The sequence below is a fragment of the Arctopsyche grandis genome, chromosome 12 (genome assembly GCF_051622035.1).
Source record: "Arctopsyche grandis isolate Sample6627 chromosome 12, ASM5162203v2, whole genome shotgun sequence".
Classification (NCBI taxonomy): Eukaryota; Metazoa; Arthropoda; class Insecta; order Trichoptera; family Hydropsychidae; genus Arctopsyche; species Arctopsyche grandis.
This window is the reverse complement of record NC_135366.1, coordinates 2,921,619-2,934,550: the sequence shown is the minus strand read 5'-3', so window position 1 is coordinate 2,934,550 and position 12,932 is coordinate 2,921,619. Positions and strand designations below refer to the sequence as shown.

Genomic DNA, 12,932 nt, shown 5'->3' with positions numbered 1-12,932 from the left:
ACCCGAAAATTGGTCACACCCAAAAATTAAAAATTGGTCGAATTTTTGGGTGTGACCAGTTTTTTCGTGACTAATTTTAGGGTGTGACCAGTTTTCTCGTGACCAATTTTAGGGTGTGACGGGTGATCATGTGTGACCGATCTAGAGCGACCGGTTGTCCTGTGACTGGTTCACATATGACTAGTAGTCCGTTTACCTAATAATATACATAATTATATTGATGACCAAACCGAGCAAAATGACAAAGTTTGAAAAGGATCGGATAAGAACTCAAACTTCGTCAGACGACAAAATCGATTCTGAACTAAGAAGAGGTTAGTAAAAACGGACGCGATGTGGGTACGTGGGTATGTGTCGGACCGTAGAGACACAGCCAATCAGATTCAAGTGGTCGAGGAGACGCGGGGAAATAGGGGGGGGGGGGTGTGGAGCGCCATGTGACGTCAAACCGAACGACGACAGGCATGTGCAACGTCAGGCCGAGCGACGGATGACCCATACACACATTCATTCATCATTTTGAATGGGTGACGGCGCATTAATTCGCGCACGCGCCTATAAATTACCTTACATTATATTTATAAATAACATATAACTTTATTTTAATTCGTGAATCAATTCAATTCAAATCAATGGGCACAACGTTAGTTTATTATAAAAATAAAATCCTTTATTCTATGTTTGCAGTTTTTTATAGCTGAAACTCAGTTTTAATGTATTTTAAGCATCATTCTAATTTTTTCAATGTCAAAATATAATAAAAATGGTCCGGTGATTATTCCGCAAAAAGAGATTTCACGCAAGTCACTAAAATCTCAATCGTGGAACATCTGGCACCCAAAAACTCCCATAATCGAAAGCTGTCACGTGAAATATTGTACTAACGAGATCTCGAGTGCCAGATGTTCCGTGATCGAGATTTTAGTGACTTGGGCGAGCTCGCTTTTTGTGAAATGATCCTTTCACTAATAAAAATAAATAAATCATCAATATGTGCTTATGGTCGAATTTAAAACACTTAGGCTCAAAGTTGTCAAACCATTGGCGGAGATTTCAAAATAGATAAGCTTTTCATTGTATGCAAATTAAAATCAATAAAGTACATATGTTTTGAACGATTGCATAAGTTCGTGCCCGATTTTCATAGATGGCGGTAGGCGTTTTTTAACGGTAGCCGGACACTTATGCAATCCTATTTATTTGAAAAAAAAAAGAAAATAAACGAATCTATTGTAAAAATTTTATTTAATACAAATCTTAGAAAAAAAATAATGAAGCATAAATAATGGCACATTTGCAAATTTATAATTCACTTAAAAATAATACATATTATATTATAGTCGAACTTTGAATTTTGAATAAATTAAAATAATATACATTCTGAGAAATTTCAAATTTTCATCACATATTAATTACACATTATCATAATTATAATCTTTTCGTGTCAACGTGCAAACAATTTCAACGATATAGTTTCTCATTACATAAATTGCGTCAATGAAAATAGCTGTAAAAAATTACTAACTACAGAATTTTAAAATGGCAATGTATCACAAAAAAAACCTTACGTCCTAGTTATAAAAGCTTTGGTATGTTTAAAAATATATATTAAAACACAAAAAAATTACATAAATATTGTGGTAACTAGAATTTGCGCATACGTTGCAATCGACTTTTTTCCCTTCTACATATTACGATACGTAGAATGAATAGCAAAACAATTATATCACCGTTTAAAAACTGACAAACTTCAGCCAAAAGGATAAGATTCACTATATAAATATTTGGTATAAAACAAACTCAAAATACGAGTAATTCCTTAATACAAATTTAAATAATGCCCCTCTTACTTGGTAACGTATGCATATTGGATTCTATGAATAAATCATTAGCCAAAATAAGCAGGACAGCACAGCGCCTACTTATCATTAGCCTTTCTAATTCGACAGCCTTTCTAATAAAATCGGACATGTGCAGAGTAGAATATGTACTATTTAATTGTGAAGCACCCTACTTATTGTACATACATAGATGAACTATTTTTTTACAAATTCGACTGAGAAAAGTCAATATTGAAGATTTATAAGAAGCAAGAATCTTTACTGTACAAAATTTTCGATAAATCATACACACAAAACAAAATACGCTCCAAATCGAAAATTATCATTTAACATATTATATAAGGACTCAATGATAAATTTCGATCCGCACACCATAAGTAAAATCAATGAGTTTAAAATATACATATACAATGTTATCTCAGGAACTAACACACAATTTTCTCAAACCAACACTTTGAAAAAAAAGAGACAATTAAACAGTATCTGTCACCGAGTTTTTTTCTTTTGATCTTTTAATCACAATAAATGCTCAGCATCGTATATATACATATTTATGTACTTTTAACTTGCGACGACGGTTTTGGAAGGTGCCGTAGTCTGTACGGGCGTATCAGGCTTTTTCTTAACGTCTACCGAGATCGTCGACGATGACTTAGTCGAGTCTCCGTTGCTCTCGCCGAACAAGGTCGGCATCTCAACCTGATAATTGATTCCGTACGGTTTCAGATGGTATATTAAATAGTCCATCACGTACATTTGATTCGGGGAGACGTAGTGGAACGAAACTGCATTATCAGAACAACAATCCAATCCCTAAAAACAAAGTTTAATCATTTACATAAATATTTTTCGATAATAACACTGTTCGACAAATGACGACTTTTAAAATGTTTCAGAGACGGGCTATGACTTTTCTTATAGATCTATGCCCAGTGAACACGAATCTGGTAATAAAAAGTGTTGATTGGCTCGAGATTCGGAGATATATGTGTTTTTTAAATCGCGCGATTTTTCTATATCTTGGTGTTGTTCGGTCGATTTCTCAAAATCTGTTAATTTTCTGTTCAAAATGAATATTGGAATCTACAGTCGGGGATTTTATCTTTCATTTGTAGTACTTTTCAGCTTTTAAATCTCTTTAAGTAGTCGTCCAGTTCAAATCAAAAGTCAAAATTATGTATTTTCACTTGGGATTTTTTCTCACTGTTAATACTATATTATATTGAGTATTTTCTATTGAAACATGTTTATTAGGATAGTGTTCTGACCACACTATTTTTTGTTTTCGTTTAAAAGGGTTAACTGGAAGTGTGCTGAACTTTAAATCGCTAAAATTGCGAGCAAAAAGCTCGTACTAGTATTTACTCGTATTTACACGAATCTGAATTGAATTAATAGGGATAATATATTAAATTATCTTTATATGAGAATTAAATAATATTCCACTTAGAAAAATCATATTTCGACTATTCTTGTGGATTAATAACAAAAATTCTATTGATAACTTTTTTACCTCGATAAAATAAACGAATTTGGACGACTACTTAGAGGGATTTGAAAGCTGAAAAGTACTACAAATGAAAGATAAAATACCCGACTGTAGATTACAATATTCATTTTGAACAGAAATTAACAGATTTTGAGAAATCGACCGAACAACACCAAGATATAGAAAAATCGCGCAATTTAAAAAACACATATATCTCCGAATCTCGAGCCAATCAACACATTTTATTACCAGATTCGTGTTCACTGGGCATAGATCTATAAGAAAAGTCATATCTCGTCTCTGAAACATTTTTCGTGTCGAACAGTGTAATTCATAATATAAGCGTGAATAATATGAGAAGATTCAAATAGAATTATTCTCACTTCGTCACTCTTGTAGTAGATATATTTCCAGTACCAAAAGTCATCATTGACATGACCTGGTATCAAATGATGTTCAGGCACAAACGGGAAGAAACGCCCGCGTCCGAGAGAATCACGAGAGTCTCCCGCTTTAACGCCGACGTTTGCTAAACACTTTCCTGAAAGGAAAACATACATACATTGATCAACATTGAATCACCAAATAAATAATTATCATACAACAATACCGACCTATTTCTACATCTTCCGATCCATCGTGGTCTGGTCGACACAATTTCGGATTCTTCAAAGCTACCTCTACGAAATTATGCAACGCAGCTTTGCTTAAAATGTATCCAGCTCCACCGCTCATATACCCTTGTTTAACGAAGGGCTTAAACCGACATCCGAAATAAATCGGCTCCTCCGTGTCCTTCGACGATAGCATATAACGCAAGTTTTCCACTACCACATATCTGCAAGCGTATAAACTCCATAGAAATACATACATATTGTATATAGATTTCAATCAATGATACAAATTCATATAATTTCACTGACGTATCATCGTCGGCTTTCATAAACCAGTCTGCGTCGTCTCTATGATGTTCGTAAACATATTTAAAAGCTGCTTTGGTTTTCGCCCATAGATTATTACGGCCCTCGTCGACATTCAAAGCAACGGTCGGTAAACTTTCGTCTGAAATCATAATATCAAATTAAGTCTATACATTTTAAGAATATAAAGAGCATCAAAAATAAAATTAGATTACTGTCATACAGAAGTTAAAAACAACTTACAACTCTAACATGAATCCATGAATATAAATATAACTAGTGTTATGCCCGTTGGTTTAAACAGGTGGTTTCGGAAAGGAATTGATACACGAATTAAAATAAAGTTATATGAAATATAACTAGTGGTTATACCCGGCTTCGCTCGGTATTTGTAATATAAACTGCTTAATTATGGCTAATATAATAGTAAACATTTGATTAAATATATTTGAGTTTTATTTTAATAGTTAATGGTTTTATTTTATTTAAATTTATTTGAATACATATATCATTGTAATCGATGCGGTGCAAACGATCGACAAGCGCCAGACAGACTGAAGCACAGATTAACGACACGTGTACCTTATGCGTGCGCACTGCTCGCACTTACACTAAGCGAAATCTACCCGAAGTCCCGACATACACCTACCCTGTATACGTTCTGTGCTTCTGATACTTTAGTTCCGAATTTTGCCTTATTAAACTCAATTTTAATAATTGCATCTGTGCACATCGAAAGGTTACTCGTCATCTGATGTGCAATCTATCATTCGTGACGTCGAGAATTGCGTTTAAAGCGGCCATCCAGTTAATCTGTGGTTCAGTCTGTCTGGCGCTTGTCGATCGTTTGCACCAAACCCCATTGTACTCAATATCAGGAGCACATGTCAAGACGCTCCACATCCCCCCACGTATCCTCGACACGATCGCACGCCGCATCCATATGTTCGCGTGTATTTAAATGTCCCTAGGCACAACATACATACATATACTTTTTTTTAAATCGCAATCCACGCGTCCGTCACATACATACACACATCGCGTTCGTTCTTATATATATATATATATATATATATATATATATATATATATATATATATATATATATATATATATATATATATATATATATATATATATTATTTATCAACTATATGTATATGTTTAGTAATTTCAAAGAAAGCGTTTAGATCTTAGTGGAACAACTACCATTTACGATTTACAAAAATTATTTTGTCAACAATCTGTTAACCGCTTAGACGCCCAGCCGACGCGCTGAGCGTATAATAGATACGGCTGTTTGCGCCTTAAGGCGCTTTGGGCAGCTAAGCGGTTAATGTAAGGATTGTAATTTGATTTGATTTTTAAGTGGTCAATTTTCAGTTGATGAATTTTCAACAAACTGCTTTCCTTAACTCTAAAACTCATATATACATATGTAAGTTAATGTAATTCAATTTCAATATTCATATATACAGAACTATTAAAAAAAATCGAAGCAAAAATTCTACTCAATGTAATGGTTAACGTTTCGCTTACCAACACGTTACAGATTGATAAGATTAGCGGTGTTAAAATTATCTCCATAAACACACATGTTTTCTAAAACATATAAAAGATCGATCGATTCAAACCTATCACGAAAACAATCGAGTATTTTTTTTATTATCGAGCACATTTTTCATGAAAAATTTATCTTCTCGTAAAAAGTCAAATCACATGTTAAATATACATATGTATAGTATTTCGGTAAAAAATTCATTAATATTTCGTATATAAGTGCAACACATTTCTTTTATCTACATATACACGGTCGAACTTAGTCAATATGAACACCGAAAAGCTCTCAACTGTGATGAGGAAAAAGTCACAATCAATTTGGTTCAAGTGTTTACAATGCGATCACTCTATATGCCAATTTTGCTATCTGGATATTGGGTACCACGCGAGTTTTCGGAGATAAACAAATCAGAAAGTAAAAAGTATCAGCTGTCGCTCATAAATAATATTATTTGACAATTGAATTTTTGTAGGAATGCATATGTACGTATATCAGCATTGTATCAGCTGCACAACCAGATTGAGTGACCTCTTGACACATAACCCAGCACTTGGAGGAAAACAAGCATCGCACGACCTCCATACATCTAGATCTGGAACGCGCGAGCGTATAAAATAACATCACACACCTGCACAGAATCGCTGATTCCATCGAACAATTGCATCGCACAACCTCCAGCAATGACATCAGCACACAGCCGCATATCGAAATGAAGTATATAAACCAGTGTACCAGCCAAAGTGAACTTCTGGAGTTCAGCCAGCCCACTCCTCCAAAGTCGAGCAACTACCTCTTTTGCCATATATACAATGATATATACTTGGACTAGTAAATAAACAAATTAAAAAAATAATAGCGAGGGATGTCAGGGATTTTAACACTAAGCACAACCGTAGTCTGAAAAAGTGCATATAGGATCTTTTCTTTAAATCAAAAATGCCACTCTGCTTGAAGAAAAAGACTTTCGATCAATGCGTTTTGCCAGTGATGACAGTCAGTATGGATGCGAAACTTGGACATTGAACGCCAAGATGCTACATAAAGTCCAATGCTTGGTATGGAACGTTGTATGCTTGGCATAACGAGTAAATATAGGAAACGGAATGCGTGGGTGAGAAGTATGACAAGGGTAGTGAACATAGACGTAGAGTAGAGATTGAGAGGGCCACGTGCCTAGAAGAATGGACGAAAGGTGGACAAAAGAAGTACTAAAATGGTACCCGAGAGAATGCAAAAGGGTAAAAAGAAGACCACAGGGAAGATGGGTAGATGAAATGTGTGGAGTGCATTGATGTATAATACACATAGATGGGCCCTGACATGTGATTTTGGTCGGAGATTTTGTCTTCACTATCTGAGGGGTGCGGGCGGTTTAACTAGCGGGGAAGTTGGGAAAAAAATTGTTTTTTTCCCTACGACGCAGCGGTACCTACCTATGTACCTACTAAGAGAAACTGTGCATGCGCCAAAAGGGAGACCAGTATAAGACGTGAGGGCGGATCTAGTGTATTATACATCAATGGTGGAGTGAGATGGATGAGAGTTGCGCAAAACAGAGATGAGTGGAAGCGTGTTGGAGAGGCCTTCATCCTGGATGGTGAGCGGTTGTAGATGATGATGATGATGATGGCATACTTGTACATTGGACAATAAAGAAACTTCTTCCAACCGCAAACGTGTTTCCATAGGCTGGGACACTTGATTTAATTCGTATTGTTGCTCCGTAGATGGTTTTTTTTTGTTAGTGCTGCATTCATTATTAAATCAATGACTTTCAATCTTCAATTCAACGTCTGTGGTAACCGATATGTATATGTTTTTGTTTATATTTTCACGGTAGGTCGCCTAGCAGCAGCCTAGAGTATGAATTTGCAGAGGGTTGAATCTGGTAATTTTACCAACTAAACTAAACGAGCTTTCCCACTGTCGAAATCCATTTAAATCATTTTTCAAGGCTCGAAAAGCCTAGTTTTATCTGATCTCATTAGAATCAGTGCGCATGTTTTCATGATAACATTCACAAATACAAAATATAGTAGTACTAGCTGAACCTGGCATGCGTAGCAATGCCACAATAACGCATGTAATTCCTGTTCCTTTGATAAGTAAATGTTTCAGTTTCAAATTAATACTTGATAATCAAATTAAATTATGTACAGTAATGATAATTCGTCGGAAAAACGCAGGCGGCAAACACATTTGAAATTATTCAATTGTTTGTTTATTTTAACCTAACAACGCAGGTGGCGACGCGAACTCATTTTAAATTATTGCATTGCAATGCCACTCATTCCTGTTTTCCCGTTTTTGGGGGATTTTATTTTTACAGAAACCATCGCGGGCATACACACAATAACTCACTGTAAGTTTCATCGCAACCAGTTGAATGGTATAGGAACGCATTCGTGACAGACAAACATTGATTTTTATATATATTATATATAGATTAAGTGTATTATCATATAGTGTAGATTTAATTAATTACAGATATCACAAGTAATGACTATTGAGCCTTGTTATATATAACCAAGTTCGATCATACTAAACTTATCGATACGAACACAAATTAAGGAAAACATTCGATGTGTTGTTTCATTATGAATTAAACAACCCATTGTTTCGTTGCAGTTGTACATACATATAATGGGTACAAGATCGAAATATAGATTACCGTAAGTGGAACTCATGAATAGGAGTATGTTGCATCGGCTGCCCCACGTTTTCTTTACGTGAATGGCCTTATGCTGGTGATTCTTAGGATTCGTCATGATCCAGCATAAAACTCGCACTTTTTTCGCAAGCTGATCGGCCACCGTTTTGTCCTCGTTTTTGTGAAACTCCTCGTCAGACCCGTGCTGACCCACGTCGAAGGCAGGACCTGCGACGCCTTCCAGGTCGCTACCCTGATGAGGGTCATGAGAATGACAATTGCTTGGCTGACTAAAAATTAAACATTTCGTATATTATATCTAAAAAAAAGAAAAAAAACCAGCTCAACAGATACGCTATCTAGTGCATTTTATAATATGTATATTAATAGATTAGTTTGAATTATATTATTCTAGGAAGGTTCAAAAGGTATAAGGCGTCGCCCAAGCTACAATTATAAGTGTGCCGAAAAGTTCTTGATGTTGTGAAACTTAATTTAAATGTAAGACTAACTGTCAAATAATATAAAAGGTTTTGTTTTTCATTTACAAGGAAATTATAGTATTGCAGTATAGAAATTATAGTATTGAGCTATTATTAAGTATTTTAAAGGAATAAAAAATCACAATTAATAAAAAAAAATCATCCGACTATTAATTTCAATACTCGCTTTTATCACAGCAATGCTAATTTTTGAGTTAAAGACCGCAAAAACCAAACAAATGTAAAAATTGCGCACTATTTTAAGCGCTAATGTCTCAAAAACGAGAACATCTTAGCAAAAATCATCATCATATTCGAATTCAACGGGCCAAACTTAGTACAGTTTGTTTATACTCCGCTCTAGTAACCAAAAAAACGTGACGTTTTTGTTGCTATTCATCATGATTCATTTTGTTATGTCGAAATTTGTCTCTCCTTTAAAAAAAACTAATAAAACTCCGACTAAATCTAATCATCTTATTGATTAGTGTGTACTATAATACCCACATCAAGGGAAAGATAATGTTTTTTATAATATATCCTTACGAAGACCAGAAATTATGAGCATTGTAGTCGGTCGAGACGAGTATGATGTAGGCAAAGGTGAATCCAGCAGATACTCCGAGCGTGAGAGTTAGAATACATTTGCGTCTCAATGCTGGCCGCGTTGCTGCAAAAGTGTAAAGCAAACAGTTAATATTAATAAGTCTGCGTTGATACACACTAAATTATTATCATTTTTACACATATGTACTTGAGTATACAGTATACTCTCGATTATCCGGGCTAATGCTGGGGAGGAAGGGCACGGATGATCCGAATCGTCACATTTTGACTTGGTTTCGAATATAATATCATATTTACAACACAAATTTCTGTTTCAAAATTTTAATACTCATTATTTATTAATAAAAACTCTCATAGTTAAGCAGATAAGTGGCCGTTAGTAGTTAGTACTAGTGTTGTACCGTTTTAATATTACTAATGTAACCACTGGTATCTTCTTTAGTTGTAGTGTCACTCTCATTTTCTTCCTCTTGAGAAACAAAAGATCATCCATGCGTTTAAAACCTGGATCAATTAAATCATGATAGAGCCACTCCTCGATGTTTTCCTTATCCACGTTTTCAAAAAATTTTCCAATAATCCACATATTTCAGATATATCATGTGCTTCATTCTCTTCAGAATCCACTAAATCTATTTCCATGTCAGGAAGAATCTTTCTCCATGATCGAACAAGTGTTTATTGGTTTTACTTTTGACCAAGATTGTGTGTTATTCTGTGTATAGCATCCAATATCATCATTTTTCTTCAGAAATTGATCAGTTTGCCATCTTCCTCAACAAGAGTTTTCAGCAGACTTTGACGATAAAGACGTTTCATTGATGATATAACACCTTGGTCCATGGACTGAATCAAAGATGTCATATCAGGGAGCAAACATTTTGTAACCATAAGTTCATCATGCCCCCTTTCTGACTATAATAATCGACGGAAGATTTTTCATTTCAGTTCCTTCTTACAAGATCGAGGTTTCTTTGCTTTCCCAATCACCAAAAGTTTCATTTTATGAGTTCCTGATGCGTTTCCGCAACACATGACAGCCCGGATAATCGAGAGTATACTGTATTTATATGTATATATGTAAAATATATAATATGTAATTCAATTTTGTACTTTCAATGCAAAATTTGTACAAGTGCACTTTTAATGCAAAATTTGCACATTGTTTCTATCTATAAAATATCATTATATTTGTTACTTACAGGTGTTTTACAAATTTACAGATTATACAAAAGAAAAACGAATAAATTTAGAATTAAAAATCATTATGCATACAATATGATAGGTAATAATTTCAGTCCTTGAATTACTCCAATTATACAACACTAAACAAAATTGACATAAATCGGCGATTTTTAAGTGCGTTTTAATCAGGTTACCAAAAAATACAATGTCAAAAGAGCGCAACAATGTCGATGCAATTATGCGTCCGGAAAATGCCGATTTCGAATAAATCGAGATCACTATAGAGGTGATATTAATTATGATGATACCCTCATTATGCTAAATGTATTCCCACATATTATACAACACAATTGTATACACATAGATATTTCATTACCTGTGGCATTTAGAATACCCATTTGATATGGACATTGATAAAAATTCTTCTAGCTGACTCTGAAATAATAACAAAAAAAACAACACAAATGAATATAGTATAAGAATTAATTATTTATAATTATATTCACATTTATTTTTCTTCGTGGTAAATTTCAAAGAATTGCTTGAATATTTGTCAAAATCTAAAAACGTTAATAATCATCATAGTATTATTATTATAGAAATGAATATTTTCGTGTAGCTTCTTGCATATGATTTATTTTCAATACTAAATATGGCATTATAGTTATAACATTACAATGGTTATTATTTTTGACCTTCTCATTTTATGATTCGATAAAACTTTAAGTAATAATAATACTAAAACAAACATTTCAGTAAGTGTGAAAGATTTGCAATAAAACTGACTCCAACAATGATTATACGAGTAAGGAAATGTATCGAAACATTTAAGGTTAGATTAGAAAATATGTTTTTGTAATATTGACAGTTGATCAGTGGGTTCATGAATTTGCAAATAGTATTCATTAGCAATCGTTAATATTGTGAAGTGATGGGGTTGTAGGTGGGGGGGGGGGGGGCGGAGTCTTTGTCTGTAGGGCTTTGCCCCGCATTGACATTTCGATCCAAACATGCACATGCAATCACACACAAACAACGAACCTGCGAGCTCACGCGCCCCGCCACAACTGTCGATGACAACACCCCAACGACGACTTATTCGCGGCCATAACTTAGATAAAAAAAATAAGGGGGGGGAGGTGAGATTTTTGTCGTTGAATTGTCATTTTAAACTAAGTAAATAAATTAACAATTTGCATTAAAAAAAAGATGAAAAATGATTATTATATTTATATTTTGGTTCGTTGATTATTAGTCACAAAGCGCTCGCCTAAAAGTCACTAAAATATCTATAACGGAACATCTGGCAGCCGAAAAGTCGTATTCGCGATTTTCATGGCAAAAATAATCCAATTACCTTATATTGTATGTCACGTTTGGCAGCTGATATTGTTAGCTAGTACTTATACGTTATTTGGTATAATATTTGTCAAATTAATTCGGTTTAAATAAAAGTAACATAATTTGTAATAAATTTCATCTATACCAAGGGCTTTGATAAGATTACTTATCTTTATATTTTAGTTTTAAATACAATTATCACCGATTTATGTTATCTGCTATTGGAAAATCGATTAAATATATTATTTAAGTCAGGGTTACTTAAACTTTTTCAAATATTCTTTAGTACTTGTGGATCGGCTTAACTTTATTAAAATGGGGTGGAAGCCCACGCCCTATATTTTTTACAATTGTGTATAATATTGTCTTAAGAGGGCTGTACACCCGAAACCTTAATTTTGTTGCCGTTCCTTTTTTCGATATATATATTGAGTGAATGCGACAGTTGCGCTTCGACCAGATAATACATATTTTAAATTGACAAAATCGAGGTTTCGTATTCTCCAATTTTCTCCTCCGAAACTGGACCAATTTTTAAAAAAATTTCATCGTCGGTATCAGAAAGATATTTTCTATGCAACTGTATGCGTATTTTTTTTTAAATCGACCGTTAAATAAGCACACTGGACTCTTTTCGTGGGTGTAAAAAAGAGGCGATTTTATAGATGTTTGGCGGTTCCTAGCTCCTATAAAAAATAACTAATCAAAAAAATAAAAGCACAGATGCATGCCAATGGTGGATATCTATGGCATATTAAAAATAATTTCTCCAGTGCCATAATTGAGGAAGGGAGAAGTGTAATACGTTTTTATGGACAAGGCGCTGGTGTCCAGCCTTCTTAAGGTCTGTTCATACCTAGTCGGCACGTATCGGCAGCAGCAGGCAACCTGCAAGT

At 34.2% G+C, this 12,932-nt stretch overlaps 1 protein-coding gene across 1 annotated transcript; it reads right to left on the bottom strand.

Annotated features, from left to right (window-relative positions):
* Positions 1–1,219: 1,219 nt before the first annotated feature.
* Positions 1,220–11,792, bottom strand: LOC143919945 (glycoprotein-N-acetylgalactosamine 3-beta-galactosyltransferase 1-like). Its single transcript, XM_077442550.1, has 8 exons — positions 11,737–11,792; positions 11,072–11,130; positions 9,490–9,613; positions 8,483–8,751; positions 4,254–4,392; positions 3,945–4,168; positions 3,714–3,871; positions 1,220–2,654 (listed from the first exon to the last, which is right to left on the bottom strand). Exons 2-8 carry the CDS (start codon positions 11,091–11,093, stop codon positions 2,403–2,405), a joined length of 1,188 nt encoding a protein of 395 aa, XP_077298676.1. The 5' UTR covers positions 11,094–11,130; positions 11,737–11,792; the 3' UTR covers positions 1,220–2,402.
* Positions 11,793–12,932: the final 1,140 nt, after the last annotated feature.